General features: G+C 42.4%; 1 protein-coding gene across 1 annotated transcript; it reads right to left on the bottom strand.

The window, feature by feature from the left end:
• Positions 1-12737: 12737 nt before the first annotated feature.
• drd1a (dopamine receptor D1a) lies at positions 12738-13907 on the bottom strand. Its single transcript, XM_069670022.1, has one exon. The coding sequence runs from the start codon at positions 13848-13850 to the stop codon at positions 12738-12740; it is 1113 nt and encodes a 370-aa protein (XP_069526123.1). The 5' UTR covers positions 13851-13907.
• Between the last annotated feature and the right edge of the window lie 10560 nt (positions 13908-24467).

Here is a 24467-nt window from a genome sequence, read left to right as displayed (position 1 = left end):
GTTCAAGGCGACAGCTTGCTTTATCTGTGATCTTGTCCGGTTTAATGTTAATGCGCTTCAGAAACCAACAAGTTTGCAACAAGTGGTCCAAAATTTGACCCCAATAAAAGGGGGACTATGAGAGGCTTCATTAAGCATGCACACATTTACGAGAATGAGCACAGGTAAATACAGCGTCTGGTCTCGGCCCCCTGTCTGGTCACATATTGAGTTATTGATAAACAGAAGGTGGGCGAAGCAGGGGAGCACACTTCCAGATGGAACAATCAAAGAAGATTAACACAGTCCTCAGAAAAAGCAGTCATGTCCACTTCCTCTTCTGCTCTCCGTCTCCTTAATGTTCATGTAAAGCCTTTGAATACAAATCCTTCATTTTATTAGAGGGCTGCAGCTGAACATGTATTTGTTTCACCCCTCTTGTAAGTCACGCTAGTCGCTCTGTAATGCCTGCCGGTCTGTCAGTCGCTCAGTCTATTTCTGTCCAGGCTGAAATATCTCGACAACTATTGGATGGATTTCTATGAAATTCGCAGGGACAGTCGTTGTGCCAGGACGAGCCCTTCTGACTTTGATAATCCCCTCACATTTCCTTTAGTGCCACCAGCAGGTTCCCACTTTGAGTCCCAATATCTCAACAACTACTGGACGGATTGCGATGAATTTTGGTTTTGGCAGCCCTGATCCCACCAGGATGACATGTCACAACTTTGCTGATCGCTTCATTTTTATCCAGAGCCGTCGTGAGTGATTGGTGCAAAGTGGACTTTCCTGCATCCGAGTGGCAGAGTTGTGTGCGTCTCTAATGAAGCGTAAATAAAGCCGGTTATTTCTGAATGAACGGGACATTTATTTAGCCTTTCACAGCATACTGGTTGATTTTAATAATGCTGTTTTACTGATGCTGAGCTAATGTACTCAACATGATGTCAGTAATCTGTAATGCTAAAGGCTAGCTGAATGGATGAAAGTGAGTTTGCAATGCAACGTTAATGAGCAGCCAGAACAACTTGCATCTTGTGTGCATTAGAAACTGGTTTAACGTAGGCTTTTTTTAAATGTAAGGCTTTGTGCTAACTATAGCCCAATGGGACTGACACAGATTACAGAGGGTAAAAATGTACTATTACCAATAGGGTAGGCGATATACTGAATTTTCGAGCTGACATTAAAAAATAAACCTTCTATGTTGATTGTGCACCAATTATTAATTGATATGATCTGCAAATGTACTCTAAACACTGCTTTCTTAAATAACTTCATTAGAGAATATGAAAGAATATATATATATATATATTGGCACATATCAGCAAAACATATAAGCTGATACTGCTCACTATGATAGTCCATATGATAATACAAAAGGATACGTCAGCTCTGGAGCTAACCAGATTATGTGAGGATGTTTCTGTTGTTACTGTTAGAAAGCTGTTTAAGGTAAGTGTTTTTGATCACTTGAATTCTTTGTATTTTATTTGGTAATTTTTCTTTCTATAGACCACACATCCTTCAACTAGACACCTGTATGCCTCTGTGGTTGCAAAACTGAACAAAAATAAAAGCTGCTTTATGGACAATATTAAACATGAATGTTACCATTCGATGCATTATACCAGAGTTAGCTTAATGCTAATTTTCATCCACAGTACCTTGGCAGGTCACAATTAAAACATCAAGTAACTAGGCGAAGGTCCTCTGTTTTTTGGCCCATCCTTCACCCCTTTTAGCACCCCAAGTGGACTTTACTGTTATTTAATCTATGTCACTGAGAGCAGCTTCTTGTCTCATATTGCTGCAAACTGGTTTACACTGGTGTGAGTTGAAAGCCTTGTGCATCTCATGCTGATGCTTAAGGGTAAACGATGCGCAGAGGGGAGCCATGACAAGGTGTCTACATTTGATTCCTGGGAATGACAACGGGCTGGCATACATGCATAGGTAATGCTCTCCAAACAGCCTTAGCTGAACATTGTGTTTTGTGCTAATTAGCATATGTTAGCATGCAACCTGATAAAGTAAGATTGGATGTATCTGTATCAGCCAGACTGTTAGCATTGTCATTGTTAGCATGTTAGCATGCTGATAGATGGACCCTAGCTTGGCTGAAGACGTCACATTGTTTTGCTAAGTATAACTCTAAAATAACAGGCAGTGCAAAATCATCATGTGCTGCCGTCACAGAGGGGTAACGTGACGAGCACAGAGACCTGACTTCATGCCCCTAAACATCCACTCTATTGTAGCGTCCTTCAGCAGCCCACTGAACACCGGCCGCAGGGAGGCTGTTCTGGAACCGACCCCGACCTTTGACCTCCGCGTGGAGGAGCAGCATGGAAAGAATCTTTCCTATGGGAGTCGAATTACATTGTTACATGCACAGTAAGCCCTAAAGTGGCTTACAGCAGGTTACACGGGTTACAGCAGCATTTGGTCAGCTGGAGAACTGCAAGGGCTTTTTTTTTTTTTTTTTTTTAATTCACTGCTTTTTTATTTCCTTTCATGCAGCTGCTGGAGGACATAGTTTGCCTTCATAAGTGGTGGACTCTGTTTTTCTGTTAAATTAAAATAAAGAACAGTCTGACAGACCACAGAAAGCTGTCAGCCGTCCTCTTGTCTATGTTCAATAATATCACTGAAGGTGAGGGAAAGGCCTGATTTTTAACAAGGCTGTAGTGGATGCTCAGCTTAGCAGTTATGTAGCACAAACAGAGGAGGTAAATGTTTTTGTTCTCTGGCTGCAGCCAAAACCCTTGTTCCCTCAGTCTCCCAGCTGTGTCTCTGTGCGTGTGTGTGTGTGTGTGTGTGTTTGCCTGTGAGCACGTAAGCATCTGCTCGTGCTCGTGTGGTCCCGTCTGAACTTTCCAGAGGGTAAAAGAGGCTCCTGCTGTGCTCCTGTCTGACAAGTCCCTTCCTAAAATAGACCAGATTGTGTCTGCTGTCTGCCTCGCTCCTATAGAATTGTAAAAGCAGCACGCATGCACGGCCACAGGACCATCCGGCTGCATTAATGAATGTTGGAGGTGTTTCTATTCCTGGAGAGGCTACTTTGCCCTGACTCATCCCTTTTTTTATTGTTCCTTAATATAACTGCGTAATGACTCATCCATTGCGTTAAATATAAATTCTGCCTGTGCTGATTTGGTAAAAGAGAAAAACGCGTCACTTTAACTTCATCTATTTGAAAAAGCTTTGAATCAAATTACTCGATTTCTCAAACGATTGGAAGCACTTAAGGCACTTTTTGTGAAATGAAACTCTCGCCTCATCCCGCAGCACTCTGAGCTCGCTCCCCTCTAAAGAGAAGAAAGTTTTTCATTGAATACTTAATTATCCGCACCTATCTGTGCTCTTCTGAGAGAATGAGACTCTCTTGGTCAGCACTCTGAAAAGTAGTAAAACGCTGCATCTCACAATTTCACGCATGGCAGAAGAAAGCAATCTGGTGATTTGATGTTGATGCTTCGCTGGAAATGTAACTTAGGAAGAATGGGTCTCGCGTCAAAGAAACAGTCAACTCTGTGAAAGTGCTGTGTGCTGGGAGTACATGGACAATCTGGTCAACCAATATTTAAGGCTGCACGCGTGTTTTTTTTCTCACCTGTAAAAGAAGGAAAATGCACGTGTGTACATTCCTGTCAAATCAGTGTTAATCCTCCAACTGAACTGTCTAAGGATACGCTGCTATATTATCTGAACACCTGAGCCGTGAATTGAATAACATCAGTGTTATGCAGCCTTATGTATTGTTTTTGTTATTAAAATCTCTTCCTCTCTCCATCTCTCCTACTAACAGAAATAAAACACGCTTGTCTTCCTAAACAAGGCCCTTTAAAAAACCTAATGACATCATGTGACCCTCATTAACACAAATAGGCAACAACACAAGTTTCCGTGTCCTTCAAGGAGAGAGTAAACCAAACTGCTCTCGTACAGCTCGTCACAGTCTGCTCCCAGTTTCTTCCTAAACTCTCCTGCTCCTTCTTCCTGCTCTTTCTGTCTGTCTGCTCAGGATGTTTGTTTAGCCTGTCGTCCTGCCATCACTCGAGTGGGATGTCGGCTGCTGAGTGGTCTTCTGCGCTACCCTCCTGCTCCGTTAATCCCCTTTTGAGATGCACAGAGCAGAACCTAAAAAAATATGCCTGGCTTTTATATTCTCCTGGGAGACACTCCTGGCTTTGAGTTTGTGTTTACACAACTGAGCCGCCTGTTTCTCTATTCCTGTCAGGCATACTGCAATCATTTAATATATATTTTATAATCTTATTTAAATACAAAACATTTCATTTTTCCTTTTTTTGTATATATCCATCACACAACCTCATGAGCAGAAAAAAGGCTGTTTGACCCAGTTATACATTTACTGTAAACAGAGGAGGGCTGGGGCTTGAATTAGCTCCTCAAATCTTCCTTGGGCAAGGCATTGTAAGAGTGAAGTGCCTTTAGGCAGCACTCTAAAAGCAAGCAGATTTAGTATGCATAATGACATCTTTAAATTTACTTAATTTTTGAACTTCTCAGTTTTGTAGTACACATACTTTTTCATTGCATGCTCTTTCTGCTGTAGAGAAATGAAAAGTTGTTCATGTCCAAAAAACTTTTTCAGGGATTGAATATACACCGATCAGACATAACATTATGACCACCTATTATGTGCCACCAAAACAGCCCTGACCGGTCAAGACATGGACTCCACCAGACCTCTGAACGTGTGCTGAGGTATCTGGCACCAAGACGGTCCTGAACCATGTCTGCAGTGTGGCAGGGCGCGTTATCCTGCTGAAAGAGGCCACTGCCATTAGGGAATACCATTTGCATGAAGGGGTGTACTTGGTCTGCACCAATGTTTAGGTAGGTGGTACGTGTCAAAGTAACATCCACATGAATGGCAGAACTCGAGGTTTCCCAGCATATATTTGCCCGAAGCATCACACTGCCTCAGCTGGCTTGCCTTCTTCTTCTAGTGCATCCTGCTGCCATGTCTTCCCCAGGTAAGCGACGCACTCGGCCATCCACATGATGTAAAAGAAAACGTGATTCATCAGACCAGGCCGCCTTCTTCCATTGCGCCCATACGCAAAACAAACTGTGATGCACTGTGTTTTCTGACACCTTCCTATTAAAACAAGCATTCACTTTTTTCAACAATTTGAGCTACAGTAGCTCTTCTGTTTGACCGGACCACATGGGGCGGTTTCGCTCCCCATTCGCAGCAAAGAGCCTTGGCTGGGCATGACCCTGTCGCCAGTTCACCAGTTTCCTTCCTTGGACCACTCTTGGTAGGTACTGACCTCTGCAGACCGGGAACACCCCACAAGAGCTGCAGTTTTGGATATGCTCTGACCCAGTCGTCTCGCCATCACAATTTGGACCTTGACAAGTGCCATTGTAATGAGAGAATCAGTGTAATTCACTCGACCTGTCAGTGGACATAATGTTCTGGCTGATCTGTATATTTAACTTAAAAAGAAGCTTGATGTGACACATTTTTACAAGTTGCATGAAATACCACCCCACGTGGGCGTGACTGAAAAATGAAACTGTGCAGAGTAACACATTACCACAGTTTTCTCTCTGGTTATGCAAACTGCTTCCAGGCAGCCTCTGGCACTGAGGCATCGTATGTCACCTGCTTTGTTATGTTCATTCAATAGCATCCCTTTCAAAGAGGTTGTAACTCAGCCATAGAACTATAACATGTAACGATCCGGCATTTATAAACAGTCTCAGGGCTGTATTAGCATGGCCTGGCTAGCGTGGTATGACATCAGCTCTGGTCAGACAGCAGACATCACAGAACCAAAGCCCAGGTGGAAGGGACAACTATAACACAGTTTCCCAGTATAGTTGTCAGTAATCACTCCATCTCTGTCAGTTCCTGCTGCTGATGTTGTCCTCTTAAAGAGATAAGACACATCTGCGCTCCCCCACAAGCTAGCTGATTAGCATATGCATCGTCACAACTCACCCATGGGGCATCCTACCAGCGTGAGCAGGAACAGGGGCAGCAATAATAGCATGCTCTCCACTCAGAGCCGTCTCTGCCAGACAGCACCTCCCTCCTGCTAAGCTGCAGAGTGTTGCTGGAGTGGACATCACATCTCTTGATAACAGTATTCATCAGACAGCCTCTATTGCAGTATTATTTGACTTGGCTCAGTACTTGTACGTTTCCTGCTCAGCATCACTGACGGTCTGTATTAGTGCAGAGATGAGGTTTATCTGAGCAATGATGTGGCCAACATATCAAATCTGTCTTTACTTCTCAGGAGGATTTGTTCGGGCAAATTTAGCCAAGACCCAGGTCAGCTCGTCTCAATGGTCGGCCCGTCTCCAGCAGAGGTCCCTCCATGACACTGTGTGACACTGCAAACCGCATCAGGTCATGAGGGAATATACTTTGTAATATTTAGTTCAGATTATTTTGGCATCAATAAAGGTACACCGTGGTCAGCGAGCGGATTTAAAACCCACAAATAGAACAAAATAAATAATGTGCAGTGGCTTTTGAATGTTAAAGAGAGAGAGGGAAATTAGAGTAAACGTTTGTGTGTCGCAGAATAATTTCTGCTCTCACTCACTCTCACTTCCTGCCACTCATAGATGCACGACAAATTAAAGGAAAGCTGATTAAGTAGGTGAAGCAACATAATGAATGCAGATGCATCCATACAGAACACAAAGGGTCACTGGGTGGGTTGATTGATTATGACTAATGAAGCTACTAGAATCATATGGTCTGACCTTCAGTCATTAGAGCTTAACATGTACAGGCCTATGGGAGGTTTTGTAGCGACATTTTAGACAGTGCTGTCCAACGCATCATTTATTTTGAAGAACCAGAGTTTCAGAGACTTTCAGGGTCTTTGCTAAGAAACAGTGGAGCCCATCTCACCATATTTCAACGTTAGCTGTAGTCCACTGTTAGCTAACCGCTTATTAAATATGCCTTAAAGATGGCCTGACGTCCCTCTATATTTTTACTCTCCTTTTTTGGTTGCGGGTCAATCAGGAAGTAGTAAATAACCTTTTTTGTCAGATTACTTTTGTATGACTTGCAGCCTTTAGAGCCTGAGATATACTTGCTGCTTAACCTTGCGTTCACGTACACAACCGGCTGCGTAATTGTTCATATACTTGGCTATGCTCTACGCGTGTTGCTGGAGGATACCTCTAGAGGATGCACCAGAGAGCTCAGGCCATATGCAGCTATCAAATTTGTGGGATGTATGGAAAGACATAATCATCATGTTGATTCTGAGATCACTGCAGAAACAACGACAGCTTTTGTTTGTTCGTCTGCACCGCCCCCACTTCGTTACTCATTTTCCTCCGTGCACAGACGTAACGGTCCTGACTTGTTTCCATGTAGTTTTGCAGGTTTCCACGTCGACTTGTGATGTGCATACTGCATCTCACGCAGCCGACGCGCCATCATGCCATCATGCAAACGCCTAGTTAAAAGCGAGTATATCACAGCAGTAAAGCATTAAAGCAGCATCTGCTTTCCTTTAATCTTCCATGCTGAAAGTCGGGGATTCTCTTTCTGTCCTTTTGTGATCATTTTTTCCCTCCGCTCTCTGTGATTCTCCCTTTCCCCTCGTGCCCTTGCTCCTTTCCCAGTGGTGGGGTCAGAGGGCCTGTCCTCTCCACTGGAGCCTGCTGGAGTGACGAATTGCAACAAGGCGGTGCCAGCGGCCCGCAGCACAAACAGTAAACAGTGCGCGGGCGGAGGAAGAGAGAGCGGAGGGATGTGATAAGAAAGAGATGAAGAGCGGGAGTGAACCAGGAAGAGGAATGGAGGGTGCTTGGTGGAAAGGACGAACACTAAAGGTCACAAAATGTGCAGGGTGATGTATCTATTTTTGAAGCGCTGGATGAAATAGCCTCAAACTGAGATCAGATATGTGTTTACGCACTTTTAAATTTATTCTGAGCTTTACAATATGCTTCCCTTTACCCTGAAAAGAACAAATTTCTCCCAGATGAGTAAGTGTTGTTGCAGAAGTGGCCTTATGTGTGCTTGTCCCTTTGATCTCTCCGCCCTCTCTCAGTTGAAAATGAACACAAAGCATCTGTTTACCTCGCCGATGAGCGAGCGCTCACACTGACAAACAGAGCGGCAGCATTTTTCCACATGCACGCTGCGTTCATGTCTGTCAGCATGTTGCTGCGTTGACGCACTTTGGCTGAAGTCACCAACACGCTCACTCTCAATTATGCTTATCTTGGAGTCGTGTGAGGTATTAAAAATGCATTAGACTGTAGCGCAATTATGATAGCTCTGCCAGTTGTGAATAATACATATATAATGCAGAGTAATACAGATGATTTCTTTTGCATTTTAATTCCCCAAGATGCCGCCTGAAGAGAGAGGTTGACGAGGTAATCATTAACTGAATTAAACATACACTCTCACATGGCAAGGTGAGCCTTCCTGTGCGCTAACAACATGTGAGGAAACTACATTAGAGATGTGACAGCCGTCTGACTTTAGTGACACTTGTGCATTAGATGTTATTTACATCCTTTCAACCAATCAAGTTGCTATTGCTTACATAAGACTGTCTCTCGCCCATTTCTCCCTCTCTCCCTGTCTCAGTAAATCATTTCCCCAGGGCCAGTCAGTAGCATCATCTGAAGTTGCCACGTCCAACATCGCTTCTCCAATGTGCCAATCTAAGAAGACAGTATCGCTTTGAGAATCTCCCGAGCTCAACGGGAACAAAGCAGAAAGCGAAAGGAAACGAATCCAGCGTGTTTACATAGAGCCGTTGCCATTGCATGGTCTCTGGGTTGCAACGCTGGAGCAGGTGATAGTACTGCCTCAACACACAAACACACACACGCGTGCGCACACACCCTGTCTTGTCGCCACCTCAGCCATCGCTCTGAATGATGTCAGTCAAATTAATTGCTGTTCCCTTCCCGTGGCACGCTTGAGGAGGTTTCACAGAGGCAAGGACAGTCCAGGGCCCAGAGAGAGCGGCTTTAAAGGACAGCCGTGTGTGTGAGTCTGTTTGTTTGTGCGAGAGGCAGCGGGACTAATCATCACAGTATTTACACTTTTTTTTATTTTTCTAATGAGCATAAACTTAATTTGTCTAAAAAAATCCTCTAAATCTTTTGAAACGTGACGTTTAATGAGATTCCACATCACTCTTTAATCACTTTAAAGTGTTTACGTGACCACTGTTGTACACTGAAATTAATCTCATACAGATTTTATGGATGCGCACATCTAAAGAGATATTAATAAGCCTTAATTAACACTTCCAAATCAACTTAGCTTTTAATGAAATGTATCTTTTAAGAAATAGCAGGCAGATCTGGAAGGTAATCTTTAACTGGTTCCCGCAAAACAACATCCATCAGTCATCCTGTCACTGCTCAGCTCTCCCTCCACACCTCAGCTAACCTGACGCCCCCCTTGCTCCCATTCAAGCATCCGAACAGATCAGGGCGTGTCAGTACTCCTCATAGGTGCATCCTCAATATTAAAAGTTACTGAACCTCTCAAAATGTAAATTTACGGTCACCGCTGTCTTCTACTTCCAGCTGTGACCCCACATTCATGTTTAGTTTTATGTTTCAAGAGCTCAGTCAATCACTGTAGGGTGAAAATTAATAAAGGGGATAAAGAGGCGCCGCGGTCTTTGATTTACTTTGTCATTCCAGGCTATTGTGAAGTCCAGATTGGTCCTTTCACTTTGCTAATGATGGCAATACATCACTACACCGAACACAGGAACTCCAGTGTTATTATGAAAGAGTGAGGTTTAAAATGCGAGGCACAGCTGGTCCGGTTAATTTTGACCCTTAAGACTCTGGTGTGAAATGTGCTTCAGGAAGTTTCATCTGTGGAGGTCAAAGCTGTTCAGCCATTAACGCACATAAAACACACTGAAATTCAGCAAAATGGACAAATACACTTTTATTCAGCTGTGCATTCAGATATTTCCACCTGGCTGAAGCAGACATTGCACTATTTCTTCTGATGGCTTGTACTGTTATGAATGAAACACACATGTATTCATGATCAGACGTCTACAACATTATTGGTGTCGGGAATGCTCACTGTAGCTAACTGATGACGCAATTAGCACGTGAGAAAATAGATAAAGTTAACTTAATTTGAGGTAACTGTTGATGGTGATTCATATTTATAGGATACTTCCTGGGTCTTATTTTCACAGTTTTGGAAATAATTTATACCAGTAAATATTGTATTTACAGATGAGTAGTTGAACCTTTGGCAAATACGCTTATTTGCTTCGTTGATGCAAGTCAGAATATGAGATCAGTACCACTGTCAAAGCTGGTGTTCTCTGTAATCAATAGAAGCAATAGTATTTGAAACTGGCCCCATGGCTGTGGAGAAAGTTGTACAAACAGCTCATGGTTTCACCCATTCTACATTCCTACAACACCCAGCATGCATTGCGCCCCTTGCTCTTAAAGGAACGGCCCAGCGAGAGACGCTGGAGTGAAATACTACCATTTAGCTGCAGGCAATGACTCAGAATTCGAAATGCGATGAGAATATACCGGTGGATCACCTAAAAAATCTTCAGATGTCAGAGGCGGGCGTCCTAGATTGAGGAAGAGTAGTTTAGCGAGCTCCCTGTCCTCCGCCAGATGACGGGTTTCACGTAGTCTGGCGGAGGTTTTCCAGGGCCCATTGGAGAAGCGGATAGCGTCCTCCAAAAGCACAAAGCGAAATTGCATTTTTTTCTACCATAATGGCGTTAGCTCCTCATAATAGCATTATAGGACTGAGGTTGAAAATTGGCGAACTGGCCCTTTACATATAAAGAGAGAGAGAAAGTTATCGCGAAGACAGTAACAGCTCCCCTGGCTCTGCCCAAAGAGGGATTAAAAAGCTCCCATGCATTTCTAAAGCTCAGTAATTGACTCATTATGTCTTAGTTTTGGTTAATCTGAGGGTTGAAAAATAACTCTCACGCAGAGTTATGTGTGGGACTGTGACTTCTTGTAGTCTTCTCAAGGTCCCTAGACAGGCAAGAAAGCTAATAGCTGTATTTCCCATTTTGCCGAACTACGATGAAATCTGGGAACAAGGGGACACTGTTTATAAGATGTCTGATGTGGGAGGATGTTCAAAGAGTCAGATAATTAGACCACAGGGCTTAGCTTAACTCATACTGAAGTCAGATGATCACAGTTTAAAGACTGACCTACTCTTTCAACTTTGACCTGCTGTTCTTCGTTACTTGCTAAATAAATGCACAAAGCAAACTTTAATGTGAGTGTGGGATGCATTTTGGATTTGGAGAATCATGGATAAAGGTAAGGCTGGTTCCTGATTTAGTAACATTAGTTTGTCACTCAAGTCAGGCAGCAAAAAGGCACCGACCGGTATATTAATACTGAAACAAAATGCCGTAAAGGGTAATGTGAAAAACGGGATTGCTCTATTGCTTCTCACTTACATTTTTGAAAGACTGACAGCCAACACATTCTGTTACCAAGCATTATTAGTTTTATTTTACGCATGCTTACCTTTGGTTTTGCCTGTAACTCAAGTGACCTCAATAATGTGGCTAAAGTGCAGGGTTGGTTTACAACCGGTGTGCTCCTCTGACATTACCACGGTGAAACCCAACAGGGAAAGAAACACGATCAGACACTGTTCCCAGATTTCAGCAATTACTTAAGTGCGTACGACATTAACACAACCAAACCTATGAAAATAAGACCCAAGTTCATCCAAGATTATCTTCAAATTATTCTCTGTAGGAGCAAATAAAAACTGATTTACTCCAACATAATTCAATCACAACTCTGCATCAGTACAAGAGTCAAAGACACAACAAGCCAAGCTAAAGGTCTTTTCTTTAAAAGAGGTCGTCGTCTGTTTGATCACTGAATCAAATAAATGATTAGATGTCCGTTGAGCGAATGTGATTGATATAATAATTTGACATTTAGATGAGATATAAATAACAATCATGAGATATGACCTGCACGTTGACAAGCTCCATCATTCACCTTTGCTTCTAAAAGAAGTTAAAATCACATTTTCATTCACACGTTAAAGGATCAATCGGGATAGAAAATCAAATCTGTTTTCATTCTTCCTTTACTATTAAGTCACACGTGGATGCACGTAAAGTACACGTACATGTTTCTTATCCAAACATGATTTGGTTTGATGCTTTTCTGCTGGAGTCCTCGCAGAGCTCTGGATGTTAACCTAATGAGTAACAGCATGTCTGTGTGCCGTCATGTTATTTGTTGTAGTGTGCATGCTGGGTGCAGCATTTCGGGGAGCATGTTTTGACAGTGTTTGTGTTTGCGTTTGTGTGTGATGGTATTGAAGAGAGCAGTGTCTGACAGCATTAGGTCGTGTGCTGCCCAGTCATGGGATTATCTATCCCAGGGGCGTGTCAGCACCGCTGTGCTCCCTGCGCCCTGGCACAACAGCAGAGAGTCTTAATCTCAATCCCCAAAATCCCCTCTCCTTTTTCAGGAGCTTCTTTCATTAGAAAGACCGTGTAGCGACCATGATGAGCACGGCAAGCTCGCTCCGATCGCCTGCGCAGGGACGGGCCTCTCACCATATGCAAACACAGGTACATATAGGGTTACCGGATCCTTCAGTCCCACTTAGAGTCAGCACAGGAAGCAGCGTCCTTGTTTGAGTCGATCAGACCGGCCTACACAGGAACGCTCAGACTCTTAGCATTAAGGATGAGTCAGTGCTGCGAGAGAGTCATGAGTCATTTCTTGTTTAGACTGACTGTCTCTATGTTGTGGCCTCCTGGATATAGTCTGTGGCAGCCCAGCAGGATGGAGAAGGCCTTGCGGAAATCTGCATTGAAGGCATAGATGATGGGGTTGAGGGAGGAATTAGCCCAGCCGAACCACACGAACACGTCAAACGTGGTGGGGCTGATGCAGGGGAAAGCCTCCCCTCCGCTCGACTGCTCGCAGAACGGCACCATGCAGTTTAGGATGAAAAATGGGAGCCAGCAGCAAACAAACACCCCCATGATCACCGACAGCGTCTTCAGCACCTTGGTCTCTCTCTTGAATGTCATTTTGAACGAGCTCTCGGACTCTGCGATGCTGGAACCTCCGCCCATGCTGTCGTGTCTGTTCTTGGCGCTTTCAGCTGCTCGCTCCAGGGCGGAGATCCTCCTGATTTGTCTGTGGGCGATGCGGTAGATCTGTGTGTAGGTGGCCACCATGATGACCACAGGGATATAAAAGCTTATGAGGGAGGTGGAGATGGCGTAGGTCCTGTTCAGGCTTGAGTCACAGTTTTCTGGGCCGCGGTAGGATGTTCCGTTTAAACCTGAAGACGACCCAGTGAGAGGGGTGTAGGATTTAGTCTGGGCCTTGTGCCAGTTGAGCTGCACCGGGATGAAGGAAATGAGCACAGACAGCGTCCAGGTCACACTGATCATCACATAGGCCACCCTCGGTGTCATCTTCCTCTCATAGCGGAAGGGACTGGAGATGGCCCAGTAGCGGTCCAAGCTGATCACACAAAGATTCAAAATGGACGCCGTGGAGCACATGATGTCAAACGCCACCCAAGTGTCACAGAAGGAGCCGAACGGCCAGAACCCAGCGATCTCTGTCACCGCCTTCCACGGCATCACCAAGATGGCCACCAAGAGGTCCGACACGGCCAGTGAGATCACGAAAAAGTTGGTCACCTTGGAGCGCAGGTGTCGGAACTTGGTGACGGCGGCACAGACGAGCGTGTTTCCCAGCAAGGTGGTGAGGATGAGGAGTGAGAGGAAACAGCCGGTCAGGACGCGGCTGGATGGAGCTTCATCCAAAAAGCCAGTGTCGATGACAGTTGTGAAGTTCATGCGATCCATCCCTGAACATGTGTCGGTGGGGGCGTGTTCATTAAGTCATACTGAGGAGTCGTGCTACATTATATCCACAGGATTAGATTCTATGGAGCTCCTGTGCTCCAGGCCCACAAAGAATCTCCATCATTGTATCTTCTGATGAATGATGGAGGATGAGATGTTTGAGGCATACTCTCTCTTGGCGTGACATTTGCCCTCTGACTTTGTACGTTAGATTTGACATCATTTTAACTTCAGTTCTGAGGTGGTAGTAGTAACTTAATTCCTTGGTGTAATGAGGAGGCCCTGGGCTCTTCTTTCTGCTTAGCTGGAAGCCTTAAACTGCTGAAATTAAGGAATCCTTTGTCTGCTTAATAAAACCATCAGCAGCCCTGTGGATCAAAGAAATTAATTATACGACATTGGAAAGAATTGTTTTATTTTTATAATAGTTATTCTTTTAAAATGCAACATTGGTTAAAATGATTCATCTTTATTTCTTTTTTAGATGTCTTGTTTTGTTTATGTAAGCTCTGATAGCAGATTATATCGTGTTTTGCCATGCCAGTGATCCGATTTCAAAAAGCATTCAACATTTACTACAACTGTCAGAGCAGGATTTTCCCATGAGCGCATTGTACATTATTAAGACATGACCAACCAAGAGTCACACATTCCTACGCATGTGACCAAAATGCCTTATCTCAGTCATCAAACTCACCTCTTCTTCACTCACAGACGCTGTAGGTTGATGTTATATTTCAAAATAAATGTCCCATAGCTTCCCATAACAACTTCACAGCGTAAAGTCCATCCAAAGAGCATCCACTCTCCATGCCCGGCAAAAACACACCAAAGAACAGTCCGATCATATAATGGATGTGCTCCTCAAAGCTGATTCTTGTTCACGGATAACTAAAGCACACAGACAGTCCTCAGATGTCACTCAGCCATCACCGCGCTCGCTGCGTCCTTCAGCAGCCTCGGTGCGCGTCTGCAGCCAAATCCCGGAGAGCGCGCGCTTCGACGCGCTGACGTTGTCCCATTCAAGAGAAAGTGAAATAGGAATGAGAGCATGTGACTGTTGCCCTATGGCGACCAATCCCGCTTTACTGCTTAATGTACAGTACGATACAGCATGCAGCACCTGTCTCTTGATGAGTGACCTTTGATGCACAGTTTTAAACACACAATAGTGCCTCACAGAGCCTCCTGTTATCAGCAGCACTTTCTCTTAATTTGACCTAGATACTTCTGCACTGTGGTGTAGTTTGATAAAATTAGGATGCAGGTTATAAAACTGAATCAGGGGCCAAAGATGCAGGGACAGTGAGTCGCTGAGGCCCCCTTGTGGAGGAAGCGGACATAACCACTGTAAAGGGAAATAAAGCTGGAGGGATTTAAAGCCCATGTGAAGGATTTTACTCCAGTGCAGGATTTTAATAAATGAAATAGAGATTTTATGAAAGACAGTTTTATGCTGGGACACAAGATTAGATAAGAAACTCCCATTCTTCATCCAACCATGCCAGAGCTTTCATCCAGTCCAATGTCACCTTCAGCCACATTCATCATTTTTGCCGCTCTGATAAATCAAGGGCTGCTTGTAAAAGAAAAATCCTGGCAATTTGTGTCAGCAGAGCCTCGCTTGTTTTATTCAGTTCAAGCTGGTATGTTGCATGCAGAGCATAGTGGGATGCAGAAACAGTCGTGACATGCCAGCTGTCACCTTACAGTGATGTAAGTACATCTGACAGGAGGAAAAGAAACAGCTTTTTTTTTTTTTTTACCCTTTTCCATCACAAACATCCTCACAATGAGACCTTTATTAGATGGTTTATAGCCATGAGACTGATGGAGAACGATGCCAATACATGAATATAATGAGGTTATAAAATGAACATGCTGGCAGGTACACACAATCATTTTCCATTTCCCTTACAATCTCACTATGTTCTGTAATCTTCAATCCAGATTATACAACAATACGTTAATCTGAAGGTAAACACTGCACAATGCTCATTTGTTTTTGGGTTTCATTAACTTAGATGTAAATTAAGCTTTTCTTGACGGCTGTTGATCCCTGAAAAGTAGGTCAAAATGTGTCAATTAATCACTCAGTTAAATGAAATTATAATGCGCTATTTTAAGTTATCTGTTAATGTTTGCTTTTTACAGGATTTTATAAAGCAAAAATGATATAACCAAAACATCACCATGGCCTCCTAGAGACTATACTGTACAAACATTGTCATTACTATCTGACCTTTTATAAAAGCAAAGCAATTCATGAATTAACATTTTGGGAAGCATACTATATTTCTAAGAGTTAGACAAGCAGATATTTACACATTCAATATGAGCTAACAGCTAGGCCTGAATCAGCTTAACTTAGCATAGCATCTGTAAACAGCAGAAGCAGCTAGCTCTGGCTAAAGCCAACAAGTTGAAATGATTATAACCCGTTTGTTTAATGAATACAATAAGAAATGTGGCGTTAAAAAAAACAATGACAGGGTTTATGTGTCAGGCTCTTACCTTTCCTGCAAACGCATAACATAACTTCCTCTACAAAACCCAAATCTCTCCTGTTCCCAGGCTAAGCTAAGCTAACAACCTGTTGGCCTTAGCCTTGTATTGAAGAAACATGACGTGAGAGTGGTATAAATGTTCCTGTACAACTCTCTGTGAGGTAGTATCTCCCTGTTGAACTATTCCTTTAACTTCAAACTGATTTGTTCACTTTATTAAATCTAAAATTGGCCCCAGAACTTGTCTGTGTCTTCCTCTGCTTGTTTAAAAAAAGGATGGCATGATCTTCCTTTTCCTGTCTGTCTTTTTTTTTGTGAGTCAAAGTCTGAGAGCTGCCTTCCTTTAAGTAAATCAAAGACCCAGCAGCCAGGCAGTTCCAGAGTTCAAAGGTCAGAGGTGAGACCAGGGTATACAGGCAGGCAGAGGTGCATTGTGGGATTGCTTCAGAGTGTCTCTCTACACCTGCCCTCTTCTCTAAATCGTCTCGGTGTTCAAAGACGCAGCTGCTCCTCTAACTCGTGTCCCATGCAGTTCACAGGCTCCGCACAGAGACTGTGAGTTACGGTTTCCCAAACATGCTGAATGTCAATTCCTCTCAATCTAACCTTTTGCAACAATGTAATGAGTGGCTATGTGACTAAGAAGACGTGAGAAGAGATAAGGCAAACCACGTAACAAGCTGATTCAGGAGCCAAAAACCTCTGTCTCTCTGCTGCTGCTGCTGTGTGTGTGTGTGTGTGTGTGTCCGCAGGTGCATATGAGTTTATGTGTTTAAATGTAGTGGCATGAAAACTTGTCAACTCTTACTCTTGCTCTCTATATGGGTATAAGATAAAAGACACGGTGCCTCTCTTCAGCTCTCTCTCGCTCTGACTGTTTCTTTTTTGCTTTCCTCTTGCTTGTAAATCCACTTCTGTCATGCTTTAGCAGGTTAGAGCATAATACTTTACAATTTGTTGATTTCTTCATATTTGACACTCAAAACTAGTATTACAAAAACTAATATTACTAGTAAACAAAAAAGTACTCACACAGGTTGAATTAACCTCTTATTTGCTTTGTCTTTTGGCATCCAAACAATGTAACACATTCTAACAACCAAAAATCTGACATCGGCTTTTTAGAGAGAAAAAATTACAGACAGTGAGAGCAAATTATGAATGTAGTTGGTTTATTTACGACAGCAGCTGAACTGGAATAACATAATAATTATAAAACATAATACTAAATGTCTAGATATAAATAATTAAATAAATAAATAAATAAATAACTTTTGAAATAGAAAGACATTAAATAATGATAAATACTTAAATTATATTCCTGAAAAAAAATCATATTTCAAAGTTGCATAGAAAAATACACTCACAGGCCACTTCATTAGGTACACCTGTGCAATCTAATGCAGTTCAACACAACAGCACTGCCATGCATTCTGCTTTTATGAAGTTTAGTTTTTGTTGACTTTTGTTTAGTTGACAGTCGGAAGTGTGTAAATTCAATGATGGTTAATACTGAGGCCATAGTTAAAGGTAATGTCGTACTGAACTACATTATATTGAGATGTGTCTCTAATTTTTTGTCCTCCCTGTTTACATACATGAGGGGGCCAGAGTATTAGAAACACCTCTGAATAATGCAGCGCAGTACAGCCCCACCACCAATTATGACCTTCATGCTGAAATATCATTGAATTAACACCTCTATGACATGCATGAAGTGGCCGGTGGGTGTCAATCAAGTACATTCACTGGTCTGATATGTCATTTCATTTTTTTGTTCCCTGAAAATAACTCATTAACATCATTAACTGAAGCTGCCCTGCCTAAAACACAAAACAGGTTCACTCTTCATCTTTTCTTTGAGTTCAGCTTCCTGAGGAAGTGCGCGTACAGCTTGATAGGGTTCAGGCTTTTGCTGTTATCCATCTTGCATATGTTGTCATTCTGCAAGAAGGAAGAGGGGGGGGGGTCAGGATTATGTCTCATCGTCTTTCCAGCTCCTGATGCAACAAGTAAACTGTAAGAAGCCTGTCTACAAATCACACAGTTTTATTTCTGTTGGCATACCTTAGGGTGCAGATTTAGAGCCTCTACATTTGTCTTTAGTTCTTGGTAAGTGGGCTTGCTGTCCTCATCTATCGTCATATTGTCAAGAAGGGACTTCAGCTCCCTGGTAAAGACATTAAAACAGGTAGCCTGCAATAGAAAAATGAAAGGGCCCAGTCAGGATAATGGAATTTAAACTGAGATCAAGGTTACAAACAGAGCAACAGATCATAGTATAGACTTTTCAGTTTGCGGATGGTGAAAAGATAAAATACTTACTGCATTGTTGTACATGATTTTGGATGGCACATGCACAGTCTCCGGCTATAGGAACAGAAAGCATGTTTTAAGTAATGTATCAAAGGTGAAATACCAGCACGTGTTACATGATATAAGGTTTAATAATATTAATGTGGTGGATACTTACAGATGTGAAATTGACTTTGTGGTTTTTGTAGAGCTCGTCGAGTTTCACCAGTCTGCTTCTAATCTCCGTGATCAGGGTCTTATTCGTCTCCAAACTGGAGCAGAGATGCAACAGGACAACAAGGGCGACAACATACTTCATCATAGCAGCGTGGTGTGTCTCTCTTGCTTCACAGCTTCTCTTCGTTGTGTTAAGCTTGAGTACTGGAGTGATCTCTATCTGCCCATTTTTAAATACAGAAGTCAGCAAGGGAAGCTGATGTCATCTGATGTCATCGTTTGTACACCTACATGGAAAGGGGAAAAAAAAGGGTTCATTCTTCGCGTAGTGTGAGGTTGCAGGTTGCACTTTTTTTTTATTGGTTAACACATATGAAGTAGTTTTGAAAATACTTTCTTGGAAACATTAAGAAACGAGCTGAATAGCCAAACGTAGAACAAAAGCGATTGAATCTCCTCATCCATCAATCCTGTTTCACTGCATTCTCTAAGACAATCTTGATGAGATAAGAGGTCACTCTCTCCATTTGCTTGAGGATATGTTGATATTTAGAAACTCTGTACAAATGCTAACTACATAATTTATTTTTTATATCATATACACTTGCTACAAGTTTTGACGCGCGTATGTTCAGTCTAGAAGTGACGTTTGGCAGTATCGTGTTAAATATACTCTGAATATGAAACACAAGATAACACAGTTTCCTTTGTTGTGTTATGAGACATTTTTGTCAAAGCTGAAAAAAGTTATCTTCTGTAGTTTGTTGCACGTGGTCTGTTGCACAAATATTCAGCGATAGATTGCACTCCTTTTTTCATGAACTGGACTCAGTTTGCTGTAAATGTTTTAAAAATAGACTGAGGTGAGAAAGCATGCACTCTCTCAGTGACCTCATTCGTGACCATGTGCTTTTCAAAATCCTCAAAAGTTTGATATATACAAACTTCCTCTCTCGTTGATTATTGTCAGTGCCGGAGGTGAGCACATCAGGTCAGTGCCCTGAGGTGTGTATATTTAGCACATCTTATGGACAATTTGCACACAGTGACCAGAAAACTGATCGTGTCCTGTGACCCACTACAGAGCTCAGTTGAGGGCAAAGCAAAACAACTTCTTTAAGTATGAGGAAGTACTTTCTTGAAGAGCAAAAGACACAGAGACAGGCAACTCTTCTTTTTTTTATTCTCCCCCTCTGCCAAAACTTCCACCTCGGTTTCTGTGATATAAAAATAAGTTAATAATTATCTCTCAGACTACATTGTAATTATAACCTGTGGTCAGCGAGGACCTTCCGGTTTCTGTTTTAATTCTCCCATATCAAGGGGTTAAGCAACACCTATGACTCACCTCGGTTTACCAGTGTAACTTGTTTATTTTTAACCCGTCTGCTAACCAGTGGTTGGGGGAGTGACATGCTCTCGGAGATTCCCCACACAGATTGTGGCCAGTGGTGGCAAGCTAGTGATGATGTTGATACTGATGTATCAGTTTCACTGGGAAACTAAACGGAATCATTTTTAATGTCTGATCAGTGGTAACATAAATATATTTAATAAGCAGAATAAAACTTTCAAATGTGATTCATTCCTCTTCACTTCCTGCCTTTTGTAAAAATGGAATCGAGATTTTTACATCGTGTGCATAATCACAGATCAGGTCGATATTGAGACCAATACGAGATAATGCAACTTAAACTTGTACAATATGTGCACAAATTATGTTTACAGTTACTACGGGAGATGACTTGTGAAAATAACACAAACTCAAGAGAACATCCGTGCTTCTAACTAGTCGTAACGTATATCTACTATCACTGATTGCAGGCTCGGAGGAAGGATGCCGCCTTTATTGCTGCTAGCTGTGCTCTCACTGCTCAGTGAAAGCTGCTGTTTCAGATTAAGTAGGTTAACATTTGCTGTGCATACAAACAGAAACCAAACAGACTGGCTGTAGGTGCTGCAAAGACTGGGGTCTACTGGAGGCACCTATTGTGAGCAATGTGATTGCCGACCACGTGTTAAGGTGAAAGGGTTTGTAGCCAAACTTGAAGGACAGATAAAAAGCCTGCAGTTACTGAAAGAGACAAGTTGGGATAATCATACATACAAAGCAGGCCCTTTTGTACGTGTGTTCATACAAAACCTGGAACACACACCAGGTCAGTAAACATGGACATACATGGATACATGTCACTTTGACATTGGAGATGTTTGGTGGCACGTGGAGGTTTTAGCAACAAAAATATGGGTTATAGCATATATGTGCTTTTGTAGCATTACAGCTGGGAACACACACTCGTGAAGCCTGCTTATACCATTCAGAGTAAGGGTGGCAGGCAAGTCAACTTGAGCCTGAACTCAAAGCCCCCCTGGTACCACAAACACATTAATGTATTATTTGGTAAAATATAAACCAACACTGATGTAGTTTTACGGGACTCATGGTGGATCCAGAAAGTGTGGGACGGGCTTTATCACATTGCATATACTGCAAATGATCAACCTGCTGCTCTGACTTTAGTTATATATTGAATAAATGACAACAATGTGACCATTGCATACAAAATACAGTGCAATTTTTATTAACCAGACTAAACAACTAAAGAGACACAACACAAACATTGGCAGGCTGAAAGAGACCAAAAATCCCCTAATTTACTCAGAATAATGGAAAACTACTTAAGTCTGTATTTTTGTAATAAATGGAAGTGGACCAAATTAGATGAGGATGAGTGAAACTTAAAAAGGCTTGTCTAAGCTAAAGTCTATTAAAGAAGGCAAATATAAATAAAGTAAATTTCCTTGTGCAATTTTGGGAGTCACACTCAGTCATGCAGAAAGTTCAGCGTCATTTATTTAGTTTACAAAATTCCAAAGTGCTTTTGCCTCGACAAAATGTGGTCTTTCTTGCACGAAAGTAATAATGGGGTATTTTAAGATGCTGAGTTTAGCTGAATGACTGAATGCAGTTGACTTATTCTATGGCCCACCGGTGAAAGCCTTATATTTGACGTTTTAGGAACTGAGTGTTTGTAGCAACAATTTCAGAATAAAAATCTAAAGTAGCACAGCTCCATCAGCCAACAGTGTTTCATAAAGTTAACGCAACAGACCAACTCCTCAATCCGACTGTGTGTACAGAGGCACACTGTTTATTTCTGGTTCCTGATAGCGTTGCAACGGTAACTTTAGCCAAACAAAAAAAGTAAAGATGAAACTTTCAAAACAAGTGCCAATCCAAGGAAAAGGAAACAAATGCAATAGGATCTTTAAGATCGTTGCTTTAGCAAGACTCAGGATGGGAGGCTCAAGTGTAGCTCAGCTTAAGTTCAAGCAGGAAGACTCATTCAGTCATTAAGTCATCATTCTCTCGCCCCCTCTCTGTCCTTCCTGTGTGGTGATCAGCTGATTATGGGCATCTACTATTAAGTACTAAACCAACCAGATTTAGCCTCGACATCTGTTGTCCAATCATTCTGCTCCTGTCAAATTTGAAAGTAGTTCTCTCTCCCTCAGACTGATTGTCGTTTCAGCTCGATCACTGCCACCCTCCTCTGGTCCAGTCACCTCCAATCCATCTCATCAGTGTCCAAGTCCAGCTCCTCAGCTCATCCTGCATCCTTTCTTCACCACCACCACCAGTTTCCAGACTCCATTGCGGAGTATCCTATCCTGCTCTCAGCCTTACTACCCCTTTGAGTACATGGAGACATCACCATGGGGTCTAATCACCAAAGACCATCACCCTCAGTGACTCCTCAGTTTCCACTTTGGAGTCTTTCCGCTTCCTGGGGACCATCATCATCCAGGACTTCAAGTGGGAGCTGAACATCAGCTCCCTCATCAAAAAGGGACAGCAGAGGATGTACTTCCTGCGGCAACTGTAGAAATTCAATCTGCCAAAGACAATGATGGTGCACTTTTACACTGCCATCATCCTCACCTGCTCCATCACCGTCTGCTATGCTGCTGCCACTGAAAAAGGACAAGGGCAGGCTGCAGCGTATCATCCACTCTGCAGAGAGGGTGATTGCCTGCAATCTGCCATCTCTCAAGGACCTGTACACCTCCAGGACCGTGAGGCGAAGCAGGTGAGATTATGGCCGACAACCTCACCCTGAACACAGTCTCTTTGAGACCCTCCCCTCCGACAAGAGGCTGCGGCCCATCAGGACCAAAACCTCCCCACACAAGAACAGTTTCTTCCCCTCTGCTTACATTAATGTTGTCATATTTATGCTTTACATTAACGCACACTGGACTTATATTCTGTCTGCTTACATTGCACTGTTTTTAATTTTAGAGATATTCTACTTCTACTTCTGTGTTTATTGTTCTGCACCTAAACACCAAGTCAAATTGTATGTGAAAACCTACTTGGCAATAAACAATAAGCACTTCTTAGTTAACATTACAGTTAGATAGTGTTACACAATAGGATAGCTAGCAGCCAGCAGTAGGCCTACTGTTAGCTAGCCAACAGTTATAACAGGAGGTGGTTGCTAATTTGTGCTGTTGTGGCTTAGCTGTCGGTTGCTAATGAGTTATAAAATATGTGGATTTAAGTTTAAATATGATCCGATTTTTGTGTTTTCGGTTGATAATTAATTGAGAAGTAAAATTAAGTCAGTCAGATTCCATATTTTTAAATAATCTGCAACCTGGAATGCAGTATTACAACATTATGAAAGCATTTGAGCTTCCCACCCTGAGTGTGAGTAAAAAGGTCACTGTGTGAATATTGTGAATTAATTCTTACATTGGACACAAATTAGTTCAAATAGGAGTCCTGCTGTGGTGAACTGAGAATTAACATGACATATGACCCACATTTAAAAAAGGCCATTACCATATTTCCAAATACCTAGTAAATCCACTAATGAATGGATTTTTCCTAACTGTGTCTTTTAAGATCTTTGTGGAGCTTCATAACTCTGCTGAACAGTGGGAAAATCAGTTGCATTTTGCAGCTTACATCATGGAAGTCAGTGTGGTTATTTTGTCTTAACACCATCAGAGCATGAGATAGCTATCAGAAGAGTGTGCAGGTTTGTGGAGGACTGAGGGGAACATCAATACTCTTCTAGTCACAGCAGGGGAATCTTTGCGGGGAATTCGTCAGCCAGTCAGTAAAAAGGAAGAAAGTTATCTTTTCAAGTCTACAGTTAAAAAAGCTCCACAAATGAAGCTTAAATATGTTTATGCAAGGCTGTTTGCTCTGATAGTGATCAGTGTCTTCACTATCACTATCACTATCACTATCACTGATGGTGTACTCAGTTAAACTCATAAGGGAACTCAAAGGGAAGTCTCGAAATATTCAAAAAAACCTTAACATTGATGTGAGCCGTCTTAACTCATGGCACCATCAATGTGTGTTTGATCTCTGACCTCTTGCGTCCTGTATTGCTTCTAAATGTAACACACAAGTGGGTGAACCTGAGACTGCTGACTCTGATGCGGAAAAACTTTGGTCAACTCAGGCGAGATCGTGTGTTGATAAAATGTGAAACTTACATTTCCGTTTAGACACTATCCAACCCTGAAGTTGGCACATTTATACATTTACTGCCATCAGCACTGAATTTCAAAGATATGTTAATACCAGTACATGATTACTGTAAAGTCATGCTGACAC

The sequence above is a fragment of the Semicossyphus pulcher genome, unplaced genomic scaffold, assembly GCF_022749685.1.
Source record: "Semicossyphus pulcher isolate SPU_LCO1_2020_fin unplaced genomic scaffold, fSemPul1.0.p SCAF_2, whole genome shotgun sequence".
In the NCBI taxonomy this organism is placed as follows: Eukaryota; Metazoa; Chordata; class Actinopteri; order Labriformes; family Labridae; genus Semicossyphus; species Semicossyphus pulcher.
The sequence above is the reverse complement of the archived record's forward strand: the minus strand, read 5'-3'. Positions and strand labels throughout refer to the sequence as shown.